The sequence below is a fragment of the Choristoneura fumiferana genome, chromosome Z (genome assembly GCF_025370935.1).
Source record: "Choristoneura fumiferana chromosome Z, NRCan_CFum_1, whole genome shotgun sequence".
In the NCBI taxonomy this organism is placed as follows: Eukaryota; Metazoa; Arthropoda; class Insecta; order Lepidoptera; family Tortricidae; genus Choristoneura; species Choristoneura fumiferana.
This window is the reverse complement of record NC_133472.1, coordinates 11,303,013-11,323,808: the sequence shown is the minus strand read 5'-3', so window position 1 is coordinate 11,323,808 and position 20,796 is coordinate 11,303,013. Positions and strand designations below refer to the sequence as shown.

Sequence of the window (20,796 nt, the reverse complement as noted above, 5' to 3'; positions counted from 1 at the left end):
TTTTTTCTCAACTGTGCCTATCTTTCTAGATATCTTATCGCGGGTTTCCTTAAAAATTACATTGAAATTTCCATACAAAATTCCGATAGAGAGTTGTGATATTTTACAAACAACATGGATTAACAGTTTCGTAATAAAAGTTACCGCTGAGCCTATTTGTTTTATACCTAACCTCGGAAGAGTTATGAAATCTTCCACTATTGGTTAAGTCAGCCGTAGGTCTGAGGCCATTAACGGCTTTCCCCGCCGGCGTGCCCCAATACTTACAATGTACTAAAGAACGTACAGAGTCATAAATCTGTCGGTACAAATTAGCCCACTCTACATTTCTCGATGCGCGGCGGATTCGAGCCGCCCGGAACAAATCACAAAAATTCTGACTTGTTTTCTTTTGTGTAAACACTTCAACATTGTAAGTTCCGAGTGGCGGCGGAATGGCGTGAGAATATACCACTGTATTTATAACAGGGAAGCTATTTAGTGGTTACCTAACGATGTACGTATAATATATAAGTACTTTTAGGGGAGCAATTTTACCCAGTTTTTTCAAAAGTAGTAAGTTTTAAATTAGGTATACGAGTAAGATGTATTTAACAGACCGAAGAGTAGACATAATTATGTGGTTTTGTTTGAGTTGTCAAGCAATTTTATTCTTCAATACTGTTACGTTTTTACAATTTTCAATAAGAGTAAGGTAATTAAGTAAAAAAATAATTATAACATATATTTGTTGCATTGAAGAAAAAACTTCATTTTTCGATTAAAACGTTTTTTTATACATTAGAAAAAAAAGGGTTCCATGAACTGTTGCCTTATAATTAATTGCTTGTATGGGCCGTGGTGGCCTAGTGGTTTGACCTATCGCCTCTCAAGCAGAGGGTCGTGGGTTCGAACCCGGCTCGCACCTCTGAGTTTTTCGAAATTCATGTGCGGAATTACATTTGAAATTTACCACGAGCTTTGCGGGAAGGAAAACATCGTGAGGAAACCTGCACAACTTGCGAAGCGATGGTGCGTGCGAAGTTCCCAATCCGCACTGGGCCGCGTGGGAACTATGGCCCAAGCCCTCTTGATCTGAGAGGAGGCCTGTGCCCAGCAGTAGGACGTATATAGGCTGGGATGATGATGATGATGGGCCATTACTGGCACCTTTTATTCTTAAAAATACTTACGTATGCATGTGGTCTCTTGGCCATGAAACTGGCAAAACAATGTAAACTTTACCTAGTACTGTATGAATAAAAATAATATACTGATTAAATATTCATTTGGATGAAAAATTCAATAGATAGTTGAGTGAGGTTTTTAAGGATAAAACAAGGCTACACTAGCTCTGCTAAAAAAGTTTTTCATGGGCTTTACAGCTACATAAGTAACGATATTATGCTGCTCCAATAAGTGCATATCACCAGTTATAAATATTATTATTGATAGAATGGTATAAAAGGTAGATTAGGTACAATAAAAAAAATCTAAAACTACATTAAAATTAAGATATCGACATTAATAATTAAATCTAAATTAATAAAAAATATAATAAAAAACACTAAAAAAACAGTTATACAATAAAAAAAACAAATGTCAAAATCTAAAAAAAAGAAAGAATAAATTATAAATTATAATTTATCAATACGAGTATCATGCTGCTATAAGGTAGCTACAAAGGCCTCGATTCTGCGTGTCATTGAAGTAAAAATATAATAGAAACTATAATTATATCAGCTCTTAAATCCTGATATCGAAAAGGAGATGTGAGTAGAAATGTAAATTATTTATTTCACGTTTACTTTCGTTTTCTCTAAGCACATTTTAATTTTGCCATTGTTAAGAAGTCGTTCAAAGAGCCAAAACTAATTGCAATTCGTAATAGTAAGAAAGAACGCATTTTCAATACTTGCGCATAACGTTATGTCTGTACCTATGGCCTGAGTATAAATATACAACTGGGAAATGTGATGTTATTAGTGTTGGTGCCTACTTTCTCTCAGCTAACGGGGTCAAATATTAATTAAGGAGATCGACAAACACAAAAAGTAAACAAACTATGAGAAATAAACACTGTAAAGTTTTTTTATTGCAAGCCAGTGTTAAATGGAAGTAATACTGAAGTAAATGTTGTAATTGTATAAATTTCAACAAGCGAAATCGTGTTTTTCGTAGAAAAATTACATTAAAAGTACCTTTTATATGAAACGCCTTTCCGAGGCACAAAAGAATCGCCTGAGTAATATTAGGTAGGAAATTGTACAGAGCAGATACAGAAACAGTTGAAAGCAGTATGCATATTTTTTTAGAAATTCCTTATCTAAAACTCAAATGACTCTGTAACGTTTTAAATTTATGTTCATTATTACCGACGGAGAGCCAGACCTGACTACGAAGCTTGAGGTCCCGGTTCGATCCCGGCCGGGGCAGATATTTGTTTGAGTACCTAATACGATGTTCTCGGTCTTGAACGTTTAATATGTAGTACCTGGGCGATCGAGCTTTGCTCGGGCTAAAACTCGTTAATAAGCGTTTTCCCCAGAGATAAGACCAGGCTAGATCGATTTATCATCACCGAAAAACCCCTACCCTAAATCGTTGGAGCCGTTTGCGAGATTCTATTATTATATATATATATATATATATATTATATATATGTTTAAATGTATGTGCGCCGGTTGGCGCGGTACGCACGCACACACTGATAATTTAGGAGGATTAGGCTTTCTTTAGTCAAGGCTGCGCTGCCGTCGGTGCCGTACGTTTCGATTTTAGCTCGCTTGTCTTGCGCTCGCTTCGCGAGATGATCACCTTTTACGTTCGCGTACTCGTACTTACGTATTTTTTGTATTAGGTATAGTTGTAAATTAGTAGTATATAAGTGTAGTGTGATAGTTTCGTGCAAGGACACATGAAAAAATAATAGATAACTACCTACCTTTAAACAATATTTTATAGTACCTATTATGTGTAGGAACATGAGTAGTATGTACACAGTTGCCATCACCACTTCGGCGAATTTACAAATAGGTAATATTATTTTAAATTTAGTATAATAATAATAATAGACCGGCAAAGAATCTGGTTTCTCTAGACACAGATATTAGTCAATTTTAAGTTAACTTGCATACTTAAATTATTTTTCCGGTAGGTAATTAATTAATCTAAAATAGACATCGACAACCCTAAGCGTCCGCGCCGGAGTAGGCAGTTAAGTCTCCTAAAGAGTCATAGTGTGCATATTTGTTCTCTTTTACTATGATAATATAAGCTTTGCTTAGTATGGGCTAGGTCAATTGGTGTCAATTGCCCAATGGGACTCCCATGATATTTATTTATCGCACACCCCTCAATATCCCTAATCCAAGTTTGGTTTAAAAATAAGGCCTACGATGCTGCAGGTTTGAGTTCAACATTTTTATTAACTTCAATAGGAAAAGATCTGTGCCTAATAGATATCGGCGACAGTTCCTGTGCAGATAGTGTCTTTTGATTTATTTAAAATATTATAGGACACGACGTAGAGCACAAAATCTTTTGTTTGTTTATGACTCTGTGGGATGTGTGCCGCCATATTGATAGTGTCATAACTCAGCTGATGGTCTAAGACAATCCCTCGCATGACAGAGATACATCCAATGACGCTCAGAATTGGTTTATTCTGTATACTGGGCGGAACGTGTGTTATTTGCGTGACCGGTCGCGACACAACAGTCCATCTCCCTTTGTCCTGCTAAATTGATAGGTACAGCTAAAACGGAGGTGTTCTGTCGTGATCTAAAATTATCAGACTACAGAAACATAATGTGTCTCTTGTATCCATGTTTATTCAATGGTTTGATCTGTTACACGTTATGAGCACAACAGTTGTGTTCTGACTACTTTTATAACACTCAGTAGATTTTAAATACTCAATTATTTGATGTACCAAAATTATAAAAATTTTTTTTACTACTTTCTTTTCTGACATTCGATTTTGCGTGCCGGTTCCAGTTCCAGACCGAAGACCTCGACACACATCGCCCCGTGCGCCGTGACCTAAGCCCTAATAACGGGTCGCACTTGACTTTCAGTTCGTGTGCGCGCGCCTTAGGGCCACAGATAAAGATAACATTCATGTGTATACATTACTTTTACGCTACTCATTCATAGGAAGGTTAAGGGTACGAGTACCTATGTAATGTAATGCCAGGAAAATATGAAATAAGTGTAAGAGATTTCTAGATTTGGATAAAACTTTATTACGTCTTCTTTTACGGTTGAATACTTTATTAGTGAGTACGAGGTATTTATTAGCAGAGAAAGTATCTTTTAATGTTATTTGAACTCGTAATCTCCAATTAAACACTGAAGTACCCAAACAATGATAAGGAAATTACAGGTTATTTAGTCTGTAATTAAGACCAAGTTAAGTGTGAAAAAGGCCTAAAATAATTTCTGGGTTCCACGGTATGTTTTAAAACTATTATGGACTCTCTTCTATGTCCAGCACTAAAACCAGCTGTGTAATAAAACCAGAGGCGAAAGATGCGGAAGTATATTTTATTCTAAGTACTAGCTTTTACCGCAGCTTCGCTCGCTCGCGTGAACCAAAAACAGGTTCAAGAGCAAGCAATGAACCAAGCACGCAGTAAGCACGCAAGCATGCACGCAAGCAAGCACGCAAGCAAGCATGCAAGCAAACATGCACGCAGCATGCACGCAAGATGCAAGCAAACATCTAAGCAAGCTATCTTGTAAGTGAGCATTTCAAAGAAGCAAGCAATCAAGCAAGCATGCAAGTGAGCATGTAGGCAAGCATGCAAGCATGCATGCAAACAATATCAAGCATGCATAGTCTCAAAATGTGAAAAAATAGTGCAAGCTTTCAGCATGCAAGCAAGTATGCATTCAAGGATGCAGGTAGCATGCAAGCAAGCAGTACGCAAACATGCAAGCTCGAAATGCAAGCAAGCATGCAAACAAATGATCAAGCAAGCACACTCCCAAAGGTGCAAGCAATAATGCAAGCAAAGCAAGCATGCAAGTTATTTTGTTTAATATTGATCACTTCGCTCGTGTAAATCATTAGAGTTAATTTATTTATGAGATTTCACAAAATTCCGTGGGGAATTCCTGAAAAATTATCGTGGTTTTGATTCGTTCATTGACATTGGATTAAAAAAAAAACTCAAATTCATTACTTAAGCTCAGCGGTTGATATTTCGAGCCTATCCCGTGGGAATATCGGGATAAAAAGTAGCCTTTGTTTTATTAAAGATATCCAACTATCTACATACAAATTTTCATCCAAATCCGTCCAGCCGTTTCAGTGTGAAGAAATAACAATCATACTCACTCACAAAATTTCGCATTTATAATAATTAGCAGGATGGTGTGAGTGCATTAGGTACATGATATTTAAAGCAGTAACAGAGTTTGGACAGAGTCCACTCATGACCTAACAGAGTAGCTTTAAGCAGCGTTTCCACCAATGATGTGCGAGGATGTGTTGCGAGGTATGTATTTTTCATGAACCGATACCTCTAGAAACTCTTCATTTACACGTCCTCGCTCCTCTCAGATGTTTCGATGCGCTGTGCCGTTTTGTGGTGACGTTTCCCTAGTTAGCCTACGGAACCTTAAAAACCCGTGTTATCATGAGCTCGGCTTTATTAGCAGGACGGAATTCCTTCAAACTCGACGGATGCAGGTATTTCTTTAACCGTTTATTTTTGAACGTGATCCTATTGGGATGCGGTGCATTGAACTACCTTCTCATATTTAAAAACTGAACATTTGAGAGGACCGCGAAAGAGAGAGAAACTAACAGTTTTGGAAAGGAATGTAATACGAGGTTCTAACAAATTAGGTGCCAATTATGATTTTTTTGTATACTAATACCGAAAAAAAAATATTAAAATTCTGTCCAACCATAATCAACCTGTGCATTTAACTAACACATGTTTTAATACTTTCTGTTAAGAGACCATCCATGTCATTAATTATGATCCGTGCGATCATTATTTAGAACGTGTTTGTAAAGTGGTCAGCGTGATAGTTAAGAGGTACTGTAAGATAATTAAAGAGACCTTAATACTGTCTATTCTTTATCTAATTAGCAGGATGATTGAGGATTTTTTAACATAGCAAAGTTATTTCTCTCCTTTCTCCAACAATAGGTGCACTTAAGTGTAAAACTCCAAGAAGCTAGTAGGTGGCTTTCTTCAGGGTAAATTGAGTTCGGTAGCATCAAGTAAATTAAAATGAATAAGGTATTTAGCTATATCTATTTCGACATTTTCATCTTTTTCCTAACAAATCACAGTTCACGACGAAAATGTATTACCAAAAGGGACTCGAGAACTGACGCTATCCTGGATTTAGTTACTGATTGACTTTACTTACCCAGTAATAATTCATAAAGCATGAATTTTCACTATGGAATTTGATCATATCAATACACGTATGCCTTTTACCTTTAACCTTTTATAGTGTCATCCTCATGTAGTCAAAGAATTGAAGTAAACCTTCTCTTTGACCGCATTGCAGAACTCTTTTTAACTAGACAGTCTGTGTAGAACCCTTCAATTAGGCAGTTCATATTCTAACCCCCAGTGGCGGAGCGTCCATAGAACCCTATTCACACCGGCTTGCCAATAGTTTCAAATAGAACGACAAGACTTACAGGATTTATGAAAGATGCAAGCGATCTTTGCTTCGGCTTTACCACGGAAATATCTGACGCCACGCCACTGCAACCCCCATATGAAAACTATCCTCCAGCGGCGTGGCGTGAACATATTATGTAACATAGGCAACCCGGACAGTGATAAAAACGTGTTTTAAGTAGGTGTGTCTTTGGAAGCAACTCCTCGGAGTAGGGGCAGAAGTACAATTTTTGCCCAAATTTTGGCCAGTGGACATTTGAAGTATATTATAAAATTAACGATATGCTTAGTGAGTTTTCAAAAGTTAATAGGTACTGAACCGAATAAAGTTGATAATGTTTTAATAATATAAATTTATTTCAAACCTATATTTAAACAATAAATGACCATATACGGTACAGTGCCACAAACGGTACTTCTATCCTAGTGTAGTATGTCAAGTAAAAAATTTAGGCAAGCGGTGGGAATCGACTTGTTACGATGCCACGCCACTGGTCCTCCACTATGAGCTCCCGAAGTGACCTCGGCTCGCGTGCGCAACTCTTGCGACACAGCCTGGCGCGGCGCCGGCCCTTAAAAGGATTGTCTCCTGATAGCATAGGTCACCGGCACTACCACCGCTCCTGGCTTACTCAAATCTACCCACCATATTGAAAGTATTGAAACAAAGCTTTTACAACTACGGCTATCTTTGTTAGCTGTCGTGTCGATGAAAGGGATACGAGTATTGAGTGACACACTTAAGTAAGTATGTGTGTGTGTGTTTGTTACTCCTTCACGCTAAAACGGCTAGATGATTTTGATGAAATTTGATATGTGGGTACACGTGGAGCTGGAAATCTGGAATAACATATAGGCTACTTTTATCCTGAGATTACACAGGGATAGGGAGTCACGAAATTTGGCACTGTTGTTTATAATGTAACGCCAATAAAGACTACATGTTGGTTTCGGAAATCTAACGGTATTTTTTTTAATCCTGTTTCATTCAACTTCTGGGTCTAATGATTTACGCGTGTGAAGCCGTGGGTAATCACTAGTGGGGATATATAATTTGGGTCACCTTCACTGCTCTTCAAGAAATTATACATAAATATAATTATTTTAGGGTACTAACTCAATTTCTTCCCCAAACACAGCTCACTACTTCTCGAATAAAATTACCTCTTAGTTACGAGAGCTATAAACGTCTCCTGCAAGAAAAAAATTAACAAGAAACATGAACCTAGAAGATGAGAGTGTAGGTTATCGTCAAACTAGTAAAAATTAAATAGGGCGTTACTTTGCGGGAAGTCTATATCAAGGTCGCCGGTGAGCAAAGTTTTTTTTTTAGTTCATTAGTAAAGTTCATTAAAAATAGCGCAGACACTGTATCACAATTGCACCTAACAATAAATTCAGATGAGTACGTACAAAATTATGTTGTTTTCAATGTCCATCTAATTATTTCTTGGATAAACATAAACCATAAATGAAATAAACGAAGCCGATCTAACATAACGTGACTTGCGTTAACAATTTATTGTTGTTGTTAAAGTTGCATTTAACTTTTTATGGCGTAACTTCATCGGCGTTTAATTGTTTGATTGTAACTCATTGTTTCAATGCATCGTGTTTTGTTTCAGTTATTATAAGAGTTCTCTACTCCTATGCGATATGGTGATATTCACAGTATTTCATAGGAGTAGAACGAATATTGGATTCAAACAGACGTTGTACAATTTCTTTGAATACTTACGGAGCAGTTTTTTTTGCCAGTTGAGTAGGGTGAGCCGAGTGGCGATAAATCATTGGCAGTTTGAATCGAGATATTGTAATACATATTTATTTTTTGCCATCAACTTCTGTCTAATAAGAGATAGATTTAAATTGACCAGAGCTCTAAATGGCATATGTAGGTAATGCAGGGTTAGAAAATATCGATATTTATTTTATATGGGTAAGGTCGCGAATTTTAACCAATGTGACATAGAAATACATAAAAAAAAACGTGAAGTTACCATAAAACGTAACGTAATTTTTACAAAGGCCTAGATCATACTTGGTAAATTCTCATTAGATACTGTGTTATGAAAAAAAAAGTCATATAATAAGTGAAGTTTTTATTTTTACTAGAACTTTCTGACGATACTGATCCTAAATCTGTCCTATATGAGATCTATAAGAGCAAACATGAGAATGTGGAAGTAAAGTACCTTCTAGTTGACGAACATCTTTCCAAGTGTCTCTTTACATGCTCTCTAACACTGACAATAAGGTGCACATTTATAAGCATAACGAATTTGGATAAGTGGTTTTTTTTTTATTCGACTGGATGGCAAACGAGCAAATGAGTAAGAGATCACACCGCCCATAAAAAATCTGCAACGCCAGGGGTATTGCAGAAGCGTTGCCAACCTAAGCCTAAGATGGGATACCTCACGTGCCAGTAATTTCACCGGCTGTCTTACTCTCACGCCGAACACAACAGTAAGCACTGCTGCTCCACGGCAGGATTAGCGAGGAAGGATGGTGGTAGCAATCCGGCGGACCTTGCATAAGGTCCTACCACCTAGTTGTGAGCATGCTTGTGACTTCGACTGTACAAGCTATTAATACCTCAAAGAAATGGCCAAACCCTAAATCACAGGTTTTACAATTTAGGAAGTAGTATCTTAGTTAAGTGGACAATGTAAAAAGATGTTTTTTGGAATAAATTATTTATGATTATAAGTTTTAGGTAACAATGAACTAAGTAGGTAGTGATCTCTCCGTTTGCGTCTCACTTTAAATACGCCTATGCATGTAAGCAGGACGTGAACACGAACTCGCCACAATTATCTTGTGCCGATCCCTGCACCTACAGATTAAAATTATTTAACTTCAAAATTATCATCTAACTAACTTACTGTGCGTGCAGTCATTGGAAACCTAATAATAAACTAGTGTGTTAAGAATTTTCTGTGTGAACTTCCCTTTACCACATTTTTTCGTTACGTTATTGTAAAAAATACGTAGCATTTTGTAAAAATGTAACGTAATCGTAACGAAAGTGTAACGTATTTTATACAAAAATCGTTATCATGGTGAATAACGACATTTTAACATAATAATACATGCACTTACATGGAAAAGATTACCCTACCGTATGAAAAAACCACCAGTTAAAAATAATCACTACTTACCTTAAAATCGGACAAGCACTTTCGACGTTTTTGTCGAAAAAAAAATCTCGCGTCACGTTTGGGGCTGTTTGTCACAAACTGATGAGATTATATTAATCTCATCGATGCTGCCCTATTGAGTATTAGTTGCCAGTGTACAAAAACAAATTTCTACCAAAATTGCGTTAAAGCTAGCTTAAAAAGTGTCACCAAAGTATTCGTAACGAAAACGTGGATATTTTGGCACGTGAAAGAGAATAATATAAACATGAAAATTATTTTATTATATGATTCCGCAATCGGTGACTATCGTTTATATCATTAAATTTTGTTTAAACAAAATCATGATCATGAGAAGTTAAATAGTGAAAAATAACAACGGTATTAAGTACGTGGTCAAAAAAAATATTCAAATTTTCGTTACGTTTTGGACGTAATATATTTTTATTATTTTTTAAAGGGTTTAAATCAATTATCTCATTTGCGACCTTGAGAGTTTATATCGCGTCATGTAATAAAAAAAAATTAACCTCTAGGTGTTATCAGTTTTTTTTATCAGCGTTCCAAATTTGGGAACGTCCAAATTGGTCAAAATTCGCGGCCTTACCCATATATCAAAATATCGGATATTTGATATTTATGATATAGCCATATTAGGTATTATTTGTAAAATAAATTAAGTAAAATTGTTTCTGTACTTTATCAATTACGTACTTTCTTTTTAAAAAATAATAGAATAAACACAACAAAAACTTACTCTTTTGTAACGATTTTTTTCTGACACGACTGACGCCATTAACGCCGGCAGAAGTGTTGCCATTATATGGATTAGAACCTACTATTGCGTAGTATCTTTTATCTACTCCAACGCCATTTACATTTGGGAAGTAGAAATACAGTAACAAAGGCCAAAAACTAGCCAAAAATTACTTAATAATATCAAATTTTTAAAGCAAGTTTTGTATTGATATATATCATAAAAAATAATTTATGACATATATCGGATATATATCATATATATCATGATTATATTTAGCCTATAACTATGTCCCATTGCTGGGCAAAGGCCTCTCCATATCCTATCATATCCATTGATATATACCCTCGAACCCTGAGGTAATGTAGCAGAGTAAGTATTCTTAGCGTTAACGCACTCGTCCATTACTTATTATGTAGGTACAGTCAAGTGCCATGATATCGACACGGCCAAAGTTACAAAAATATGTATAAGTACAGTCCTTAATGTTAAGTCCATAAAGTCGTGTGGGTATACGTATATATTTTTGTAACTTTGACAGTGTCGATATCATTGCACTGACTGTACGGACAAGCCGATAAAAACCAAATTTGGAGTGAGTTATTGTATAATAACTCGAATTAGGTACAAAAGGTTTCAGATACTTTTGACACTAAATATGCAGAAAATAATATTATATCGAAAATACAATCTTGGACATGGATGCACAGAAAAATCAGAAAAAGAGACCAGCGCTGGGAATCGAACCCATATCCACAGCATTCCGTGCTGCGTGCTATAACCCCTTCTTTACTGCTGGACAAACAATGATATGGTTCGATATGGTTTTCACGGGTTACCCGTAAGATTAACAAGTTTGGAGTTGAAATAAAAAATACAAAAAGACTCCAAAAATCCAATCATAAGAAAATAATAAGTATTTAAGTATGGCAAAACACTAAAGTGTACGGTACTTCCTTTCCTGTGATTGAAGTGGCTCGTTCAGTAATAAAGCACGCGTAGTATATCGAAGATAATAACACTTACTTTTAACATTTATGCAACGTTTAGTGGAAGAGTTTCGCAACATGACACCTTTTTACGGTAACCTTTATCATGAGCTGTCGGTCGTAAGCCACTAAAAGCTCAATCAATAAGTTCTAGGAAAAATCCTAGAATGGGAACTGTACGAGTAGATAATTAATATATGTAGTTACGAAACAAAGACATATTATAACGTTAGGTACTTAGATAGGTTATAACTTTGGCTCAAATGCACAATGGGTCTAAAATAACATTGATAAAAAGCACTAAATCTTTGTGCCATCGTGTTATTTTATTTGGGACTGTCATGTCACCATTGATATCACAGAGGCCGTGACCTGAAGGTACCTATTTAGAACAGTAAATAGTCGCAGGAAAATAGCCTTTAACACACATTATAATTTAATAGATTCAGTCGAAAACACGTTCTGCAACGCAGTGTAGTGTAGTGCATTGTTGACATGAATAGAAGGGCTCTAATTATTTAGCTCTTATTTCTTGCAAAGTTCGTGTAACATACGAACATGTGAGTGCCTATGTTGTATTTTCAAGGTATCCGATTGCGCTGAAATTTGGCATTAGTAAGTACTTTTTTACTATGGGAGGGAGGCAAACAAGCAAGCGGGTCATAATGTGACTACGGTGAAGTTACCAAAAAGACAGTCAGCAAAAAGCTTCATTACTAAGTATTGTAGGTAATTTTTATTTTACCAAAACCTTCTGATGCTGAAATGGTTGGAAATGGTAAAGCGTATTTGAATTAACAGTAAAAACATTATTGCTTACATAAAGTGGGCCCCGCATAGTAAAACGGAAATAGCCTAACTTTACCTACTTCGTTCTGTATTTTTGCACCTTTGTTGGGAACTGCATCAACAGTATCATAGCATTTCTTTTTCTTACAGTTGGAAAACGTGCAGTGCTGTTTGGACTTTCTTCACGCGCAGAAAGTCCAGGGATTAGAACAAGTGACAGCTGTGGATATCCGTGACGCAAAATTAAAAGCAGTCCTCGCCTTATTTTTTGCGCTGAGCCGACACAAACAAGCGTCCAAACAGAGAACAGCGCCATCTAGTGGCAATGCTACGAACGTCGGGAAAACCTCGAGTGAAGAGGTGTCCCTGAGCTCCGTGCAACGCATCAAAGGTGGCAGCAGCTGCGATGAAATATTGACAACGTGTAGCAATAACATCGAGATGACTACATTAGCTGCAAATAGGTAAGTTAACTATATAGCCTAGACTATGTATTTGAATGCTGCATATAATACACATACTTGAAACACTTCAGCATTAAAACTTAATCTTTTTACCGTTTCGTTGGCTACACAATGCTAGAATTTTACTTTAACGCCATCTATCGGGAAGTAGCGCAACTATAGATATTCCTGCAGTACTCATTTGTTTGTAGTTTTAATACAGATGTCGCATTGATTAGCTTAGAGATGCAGTCGTAAAATTATCATTTTTTTTTGTCTACATTCATCTTCTACTTTGATGGCAAATCCACCTACAGTTTGGTTTATGCAATGTAGTAAGTTATCTCTAACATTGTTTAAGATTAATTTTATTATGCAAATAAATCCTATGACATCACGAACAATTAAATGCCATTGATAGTCTGTGCTAGATTATTGATAGTTTTATAAAAGGGATAAACGCACTCAATAATTTTCAAACGCAATATTGTGAACGTTTACTTTAGCCCGTACTAAATATACATCTCGTTCTTATTTAGTACCTAGGTAGTTAGTGTGCTTATAATTAGGGAGCAGTTACTTCGTCATTGTTCGTCGGTGTCCGAAGTAGGTAGGTAGTTACTTAGCGTTTAACAGAACAATGTTTTTCTTTGATATTAATTAAATAAATAAAACGGTAGCGATTTGAAACAGATCTAATCTTATACTTAATTCTGATATTATAATATTACGAGTCGATTGATTTAATATTAGTTAAATTGATAATTTGAGATTCGTCGCCATTAAGTATTTCATTATTTTATTTGCTGTGATACTGACAATACTAAGATTTCAGTGAATGCGTGCCATACTGCTATTTTTGTTTGGTAATAGCTACATACAATAGTGAAACCTACCTACTCTGTCTTACACTAAATAAAATTGTAGTAAATTGGTGGTGCCTAGTTCATTTATTTGTGAGTATGAGATTTACATTTAGTACAAACTAGTTTAACCTGGTGTTTATGGCACAATTTTGCATTTGACGCTGTCAGAAACACAAATCTAAACGGCGGGAATAAGTAGATACATAAAGTTAATTAGGTATAATTACTAGAAAGGAATTTTGTATTGTAACCGGCTGCGTTTAAAAACGGAAGATCGGAAATGCCTACCGCTGAGACAGTCATAAATTAAATCTAGCCGCACCACACTAACGGCTGCGCAGTGACACTTCTATTTTTAAACTTAGCGCCCTCTATTGGCGAGTTGCCGAGGTGATTCTTGCCATTACGGGTTTACTCATGTTCTATGTTTGTAAACAAAGATGACCAAAGTGCACTGCGGACTAGCTCGATCTCGCTGCGCCCAAGAATATAAATGTTTTTGAACGCCTCTGTGATGTCTTAGGAACATGCTAGCAACGACAATATTTTCGCTGTCGGGTATTTGCCTAACTGAAATGGCAAATTTTCACTTCGTGTTTCGTAGTCTCGTTTTCGTGTCGTCATCCTGTGGCTTACGTGAAATAAGACGTAAGTAGCAGGTAATTGAAATGAACTATTTGTTATTCATGTCACGACAGATTTTTAACACGCCTAATATTAGCGTCTGGCCACCATAAGGTGTAGACAGAGCGAATTAGAAATGCAGGAGATTAGGTATTTTCCAGCAGTGGGACATAATTTTCTTACAGGCAAAAAAATACATTGGCTTTACCTGCACTGGACATATTGATCTATGTACGTAACGCAATCTTTGAACTTTGTTTTCACCCACTTCTTATTGTGGTATCGACACGAAACTTAATAATTGTGTGTACAATAATATTATCGTACCATCGAGCTGATCTGATGATGGAACCGGAAACTAGGCACTGGAACTCCAAGATAGATGGGCTTGTTAGAATGATAGGTATTCAGGGTATTTTAGCCGTGTTTTGGCTTCCTAATCGTCTAGTCTAATAATAGGTCTGATTATGGAGCAGTCAGGGAGGTTTAACGTTTGGTTTACCATTAAAGTCCCTGTTTTAGTTTTTTGAACTACTTATTATAACCCGTTATGTTCATATTTATGTACCTTTTAAGAAATATTTTTTGTAATCACGTCCTAGTAGGTACTATGTCCATTCATAATCATAATAATATCCTCAATGTGAAAACTGAATTCTTTAGTTCATTCCCTTATTATTATAACATCGTACAGTCGAGTTCATAAACTTGTGAGCAAAATTTTGATCAAAAATATCTGAACACGACTCTATTGTTAACGGCGTAGAGTATAAGCGTGTTCAGATATTTTTGATCAAACTTTTGCTCACAAGTCTATGAACTCGGACTGTAAAATAGCTACAAAAGTCAAAGTTCAAATGAAGCTACCGAATGATTAACTAACATGGCACTTAACTCATTATCCACGTCGACTCCCTACCAATGGTTCCCTGATCACGCCGACAAAACGACGAAGGACGTCACGTCAACCGTCTCTAAACTCACGACAAAAGACTAACAAGCTATTGTTTGACATCTGTACCTCGCCGCCATGTGGTATTTATGGGGTATAGTATAGGTAACCCGTAGCACGCGTCCGCAATGCTGCCTGCATTATGCATTTTGGGAGTAATATCGAAAAGATCACATTTTATTATGAAAATTACAACTAAAATAGACTTTATGATTGATTCAGTAGGTCTAAAGTAGATAGGTTGCAAGTGATAAAAAGTCGTTTTAAAAGGTTACGCCTCGTTTGATTTGACTAAATTCAATCGTGTGAGACGTGCCTGTGACGTTAAGCCCGCCCTGCATAGGTCCATTAAACAAAAGTCTCAAAAGAAAAAAAAAACGCACGAGTGGAGTTTACTCCTTAAATACGATTGTCTCTGAATATGCAATAGGCAAAGGGTACATATTCATTTAATTTTTTTTCACTCATAATATTTAAAGTTGTCACACATATCAAAGTGAGAGGTGCGCAAATACGTAACGCTTTTGAGGTGAGCTTGAATTATTTTCATTCATCATTCCATGCTCTACATATATAAAATTTCTATAACGGAGAAAACTTATAGAAAAACAAAAATTGGTATTTTGAAATAGTACGAAATAATAAATCCCACCTAGCGCACAGTGTAACCGTGTGGTTAAGAATTCTGAAAAAATATGTCTTTAACCTTACGATTAAAAACTCGATATCTTTCACGTAGCAGTCGCATTAAGATTTTAGAAACTTTAATAAATTGAGAAGATGGGTGTAAATGTGGGTGAGTGGCAGAAATCCTCCACCTCCCACTTTTTATCTGCTTGTGTTAAGTTAAATACTCCCATTTCCCACTTTAAACTTTGATAAGTATTACGTGGTATTACTCAAAGTCAAAGTCAAAATATCTTTATTCAATTTAGGCTATAACAAGCACTTATGAATGTCAAAAAAATCTACCACCGGTTCGGAAAAACCTCTGTTGAGAAGAATCCGGCAAGAAATTCAACGAGGCATTTTTTTTAAACAGATTTACTGTGTGCCGTATTCCCGGTACGTACGACTTTTGTTGCTATCAGAGATTGACGATAATATGATACCTTCTTATGCTGTTCAATAAGTAACCTGCTTAGATTGTACTATAAATAACGCCTTAGTATTTCTTAGTTCGAGTGAGCAAAGTATTGTTCAATGATATATTTGTAAGAATTTATATTGTTAGCTCTACATTTCGAAGCGTCGCGTGCCGTTTGACTGATCGAATTATTTAGGCTGTATTTTTTAAGAGACGTATTTCCACATTCTAAGCACTTAAATCTACGGCCTTCCTATTTTATAAGTAAAGTCTGATATAAATTATTTTCATAGGTTACATATTACATTACAATAATGTAAGTGAGTAGATTGCGAGACCCCTTCCTGGGCCGTGCGTGTTAAGCTTCTATTCCACGTCAAACAAACATTATTATATTAGTTTACTAGGTTCTAACAATATAATTAGGACTAGAAGTGCCCGTGACTTCGTCTGCGTGGTTTTAAACCTTGCAATAAAAATCGTGCAAGTGGCATTACATTGTGAGGCCGTAAAGCGGACGAATATAAAGTGGTCAAACTAGCGCCGTAATGTAAAGCAACTTTATAATTTTTGCATTTATACATTTTCGTGCAGGCATAAGCTGGGCTTTAGATTTATACCTGCTTATCTCAACCAGTTACACCTAAACTCTAAAGTGCCTTGCTTGTTTCTTCGTTTATCGTCATATTTTTTTGATACTATTTTTATGACTCTCAGAACTCATTAAATATTCTTTTGTAAAAAAGTATAAAGTTAAAAGTCAGCAAAGCAAAGCTTTTACGCTTCAATAAATAACACCAGCGTAATTCACTCAGAGACACAAGATCTAGAGACAGTGCATATTGCACGACGACGAAGTAATCCTTAAATTCACTACGTGTCCAATAAGTTCTGAGCTGGGCCCAGCGATGTGACACGGCTGCATTGGGGGCTGATTTCGAAAGAGAAAATAAACTTTTTCGAACATAAAATGCAAAGTTTTAGTTTTAGGTTTTATTTTTTTATTTCATGTAAGTATTTTAAGTTTAAGATAGTTTTATGTAAATATTTTTAATTTATTTATTTAATAGGAATTGATTTCGTAGTATTTTCAGGACATTAATGATAAATACGAACTTCTCCGACAAATGCGAGTTTAGTTGGAGAAAATTGCTTCCCTTGTGCAATTTTCACAAATAATAAAAAAAACAGGTTTACTAATGTTTCGGCGAATAACGTTTGGCAACCTGTTTCATTTCGGAACTTTTCATTTCTCAACTGTTTAATATTTCTGAAACTGTAAATAGTTAGAAAAACTAACCTAACCTAACATAACCTAAAGGGTTCTACACGATGGCCCTGTAAGCTGTTACCTTTATTTTTGTAACACACGCTACACACTTTTCTGCACGGTATACTCATTTAGAACGTGAAAAGTGTTTTTAAAAGAAATGACCACGCGCTTGGCTTTTATGGTTTTCTTTTCATCATCATCAGTCATCATCACTTTGCTTTCCGGTTCATGGTCACCACCCGAGAACCTCTCTTCATAACAGGTTCTTCGAGCGATATGGCCCGCCAATTTCAACCTCATCTTGCATTATAGTCTTCGGAAGCGAAATTTTGCGCTCTCACTTTTAATTAGGAATAAGTTCAAACCAGTTTAAGATCTCTTTAGTTTTTCTTATAGGTTAACAACCGGGCCCATGCCTTGCACAATGGGACTACTTTCCTTACCGGGACACGCCTTGTAAGGCGACAAAGCCGACCGGCCGGCAAATGTCGCATAATACGCTATTTAGCTGTAGGTCCACGACTACACAACCACATTATTAACTGGATTGCAGAGATAATAACAAAAATGCAGACTCACAGTAGCGCTAATCAATCGAGTGAGAGCCCATCAAGTGCATGGGTTTTCTTTGTTGTGGATCTTTTTTTTTAAATTTTAAATTGAAAAAATATTCTCATTAATTATGGCAAGTTAAAATATTAAGATGAGATGGTCTTCTCAGGCGTGCCCATTCGTTTAAATGTCGACAGGTTCTTCAGATTTCTCGGGTTATTAGCAATTCAGAGATGTTTTTAGACTGAAGAAGAGGAATGATTTCACGCTATGAATAATGCGGAATCTCAAGAAAGACGGCGGTGCCATCCGTCATTTGAAATAAATAAGCGAGCAACTTTGGTTATCTCTCGCGCTTCATGTTACCTATACCTCGGGGTACGCGGTTATCGGACACCCAATTAAGCGGGATGGGGTGATAACCAGAACGTCTGATATTGCCTGTGACACTGCTATTAAGTGGTTTTCAAACTGAAATAACAGAAGTAATACAGAAACACAATGATTTGGGTAATCCAATGTTAGCCACACGGCATAATTAAGTTTAATGAATCGTCTTTTCGCTTCGTGAACTCTTTTCTATTTAGCTGCCTGGCATGATTTTTCCACACAGCGTGCTCCTTTATCAATGACCCAAAGGAAAAGAGGCACTTTTCTATTCTCATTTCTTAGTATCGACTTGATAGCCTTCGCAACAAATGACAAAATATTTTGCTGCTTAATTTCTCAAAGTAATCTCGCGGTCGCAAAACTTTTTAATTTGCGTTAGTTGTCAAAATTTCTACAAATCTCGATCTCTGGTCGCGCTCCATTTAGAACTTGTTCGGAGATTTTAGAAGTTATAAAGAAATTAATTACCGCCTTCCACGAGGTTTCTTCATTGTTCGCATAGGCTTTAACGGAACAGGTCATAATGCATAAGTGAGGGAATATGTATTTTTTAAATTTAATTAAATTGTTTCAAATTGTTCTGAAACCAGTTCAGTTTCAAAATGTAAAAATTGGATCTAACTGTGTTATTTTGTGTCTTTGAAAGACATTTGACTTCGTCATGCAAACGTTTGCGTTGTGCTCCTAAAACAGATATCAGTTGACCACCGTTTACGTATTGCATAACCTCGCCCACATGGTTACGTCGATGCGGTTGCCCATTTCATTTGATTTATATGTAAGAATATTTTGGCTCTTCGTTTAATCCAGAATGACCGTCTCTTCACTTTATAAAGTTTGTTTATGTTTCGTTTACTCCGCCTCATCTCTATCTACTTAGCCACTATCTATCCCATCGACAAACAACGGAGGCGGCCGCATGGGGTCCTTTATACGCCGTGTTTGAGCTGCGGGCATCCTTGGGACAACAAACTCGATTTAAAATATTATACGGGTAAAAATAGCTGGTTTCATAGGTCTGCGCGGTGAGCGCAAGACAACGGTGTAGGTATTTACTTAGGTAAACGAAGATATATTTCAGTTGAATAAAACGACCAGTGGCGGTATAATTTGCTACGGAGCGTGGTTACTTTGTGTTTTAGTATAGTAGCCGCGTGGCTTAGATCTTTTTAATGCTGTCATTTAGTTCTTAAAAATATTTTTTTATTAAAACATGACTGTCATATTAGTCACAGCTTAAGAATATTTATTTTTTTAGCGCTTAAAAAGAATAAAAAGACACTGACAAGCACAAGGTTAAGATGATGAAGATGACCACTGCAACTTAACTATTTAGTTTTTTTTTTCAATTTAGAAAAAACCCCATATGTCTGATCGTAGAGACGACCGACAGCGGCAGTGGTCGTTCGATTTACGATCTTTGGTTGTGCGCTTGACAGGCACCCGTTGAAAATTTCACTTATTAAACTGAACTTTTACGCCGTCGTAAATTACGCCTTACGAGTTCAATGCTTTAGTTAATCGACTTCGTATCACAATGACCAAGCCAAGCTTTAGAAAATGAATAAAAAGATCAAAGCCGTGACAAAGCTGACAAGGCTCGCACCTCTGAAGAATTACATTTGAAATGAAAGATGACCACTGCAACTTAACTATTTAGTTTTTTTTTTCAATTTAGAAAAAACCCCATATGTCTGATCGTAGAGACGACCGACAGCGGCAGTGGTCGTTCGATTTACGATCTTTGGTTGTGCGCTTGACAGGCACCCGTTGAAAATTTCACTTATTAAACTGAACTTTTACGCCGTCGTAAATTACGCCTTACGAGTTCAATGCTTTAGTTAATCGACTTCGTTTTTAAAGTCACAATGACGAGCCCTTAATACAATCGTATTTATACCAAGCAGAGTTTAGAACAATGGCCAATATCACAAAAATTCTGGCTTTTTGTTATCAAAGCCGTGGTGGCATAGTGGTTTGACCTATCGCCTCTCAAGCTGAGGGTCGTGGGTTCAAACCCCGGCTCGCACCTCTGAGTTTTTCGAAATTCATGTGCGGAATTACATTTGAAATTTACCACGAGCTTTGCGGTGAAGGAAAACATCGTGAGGAAACCTGCACAAACCTGTAATTCAATGTGTGAGGAAACCTGCACAAACCTGCGAAGTAATTCAATGGTGAAGTTCCCAATCCGCACTGGGCCCGCGTGGGAACTATGGCCCAAGCCCTCTTGTTCTGAGAGGAGGCCTGTGCCCAGCAGTGGGACGTATATAGGCTGGAATTAAATGAATGTTAT

General features: G+C 36.6%; 1 protein-coding gene across 10 annotated transcripts in view; it reads left to right on the top strand.

Moving 5' to 3' along the window:
• Positions 1-20,796, top strand: part of sick (sickie) — a 266,050-nt gene that overhangs the window by 143,511 nt on the left and 101,743 nt on the right. For all 10 annotated transcript variants that reach the window (XM_074086211.1, XM_074086135.1, XM_074086146.1 and 7 more), the window contains exon 3: positions 12,464-12,777. In XM_074086211.1, coding sequence (XP_073942312.1) covers positions 12,464-12,777 — 314 coding nt within the window. The remainder of the gene's footprint in view (positions 1-12,463; positions 12,778-20,796) is intronic.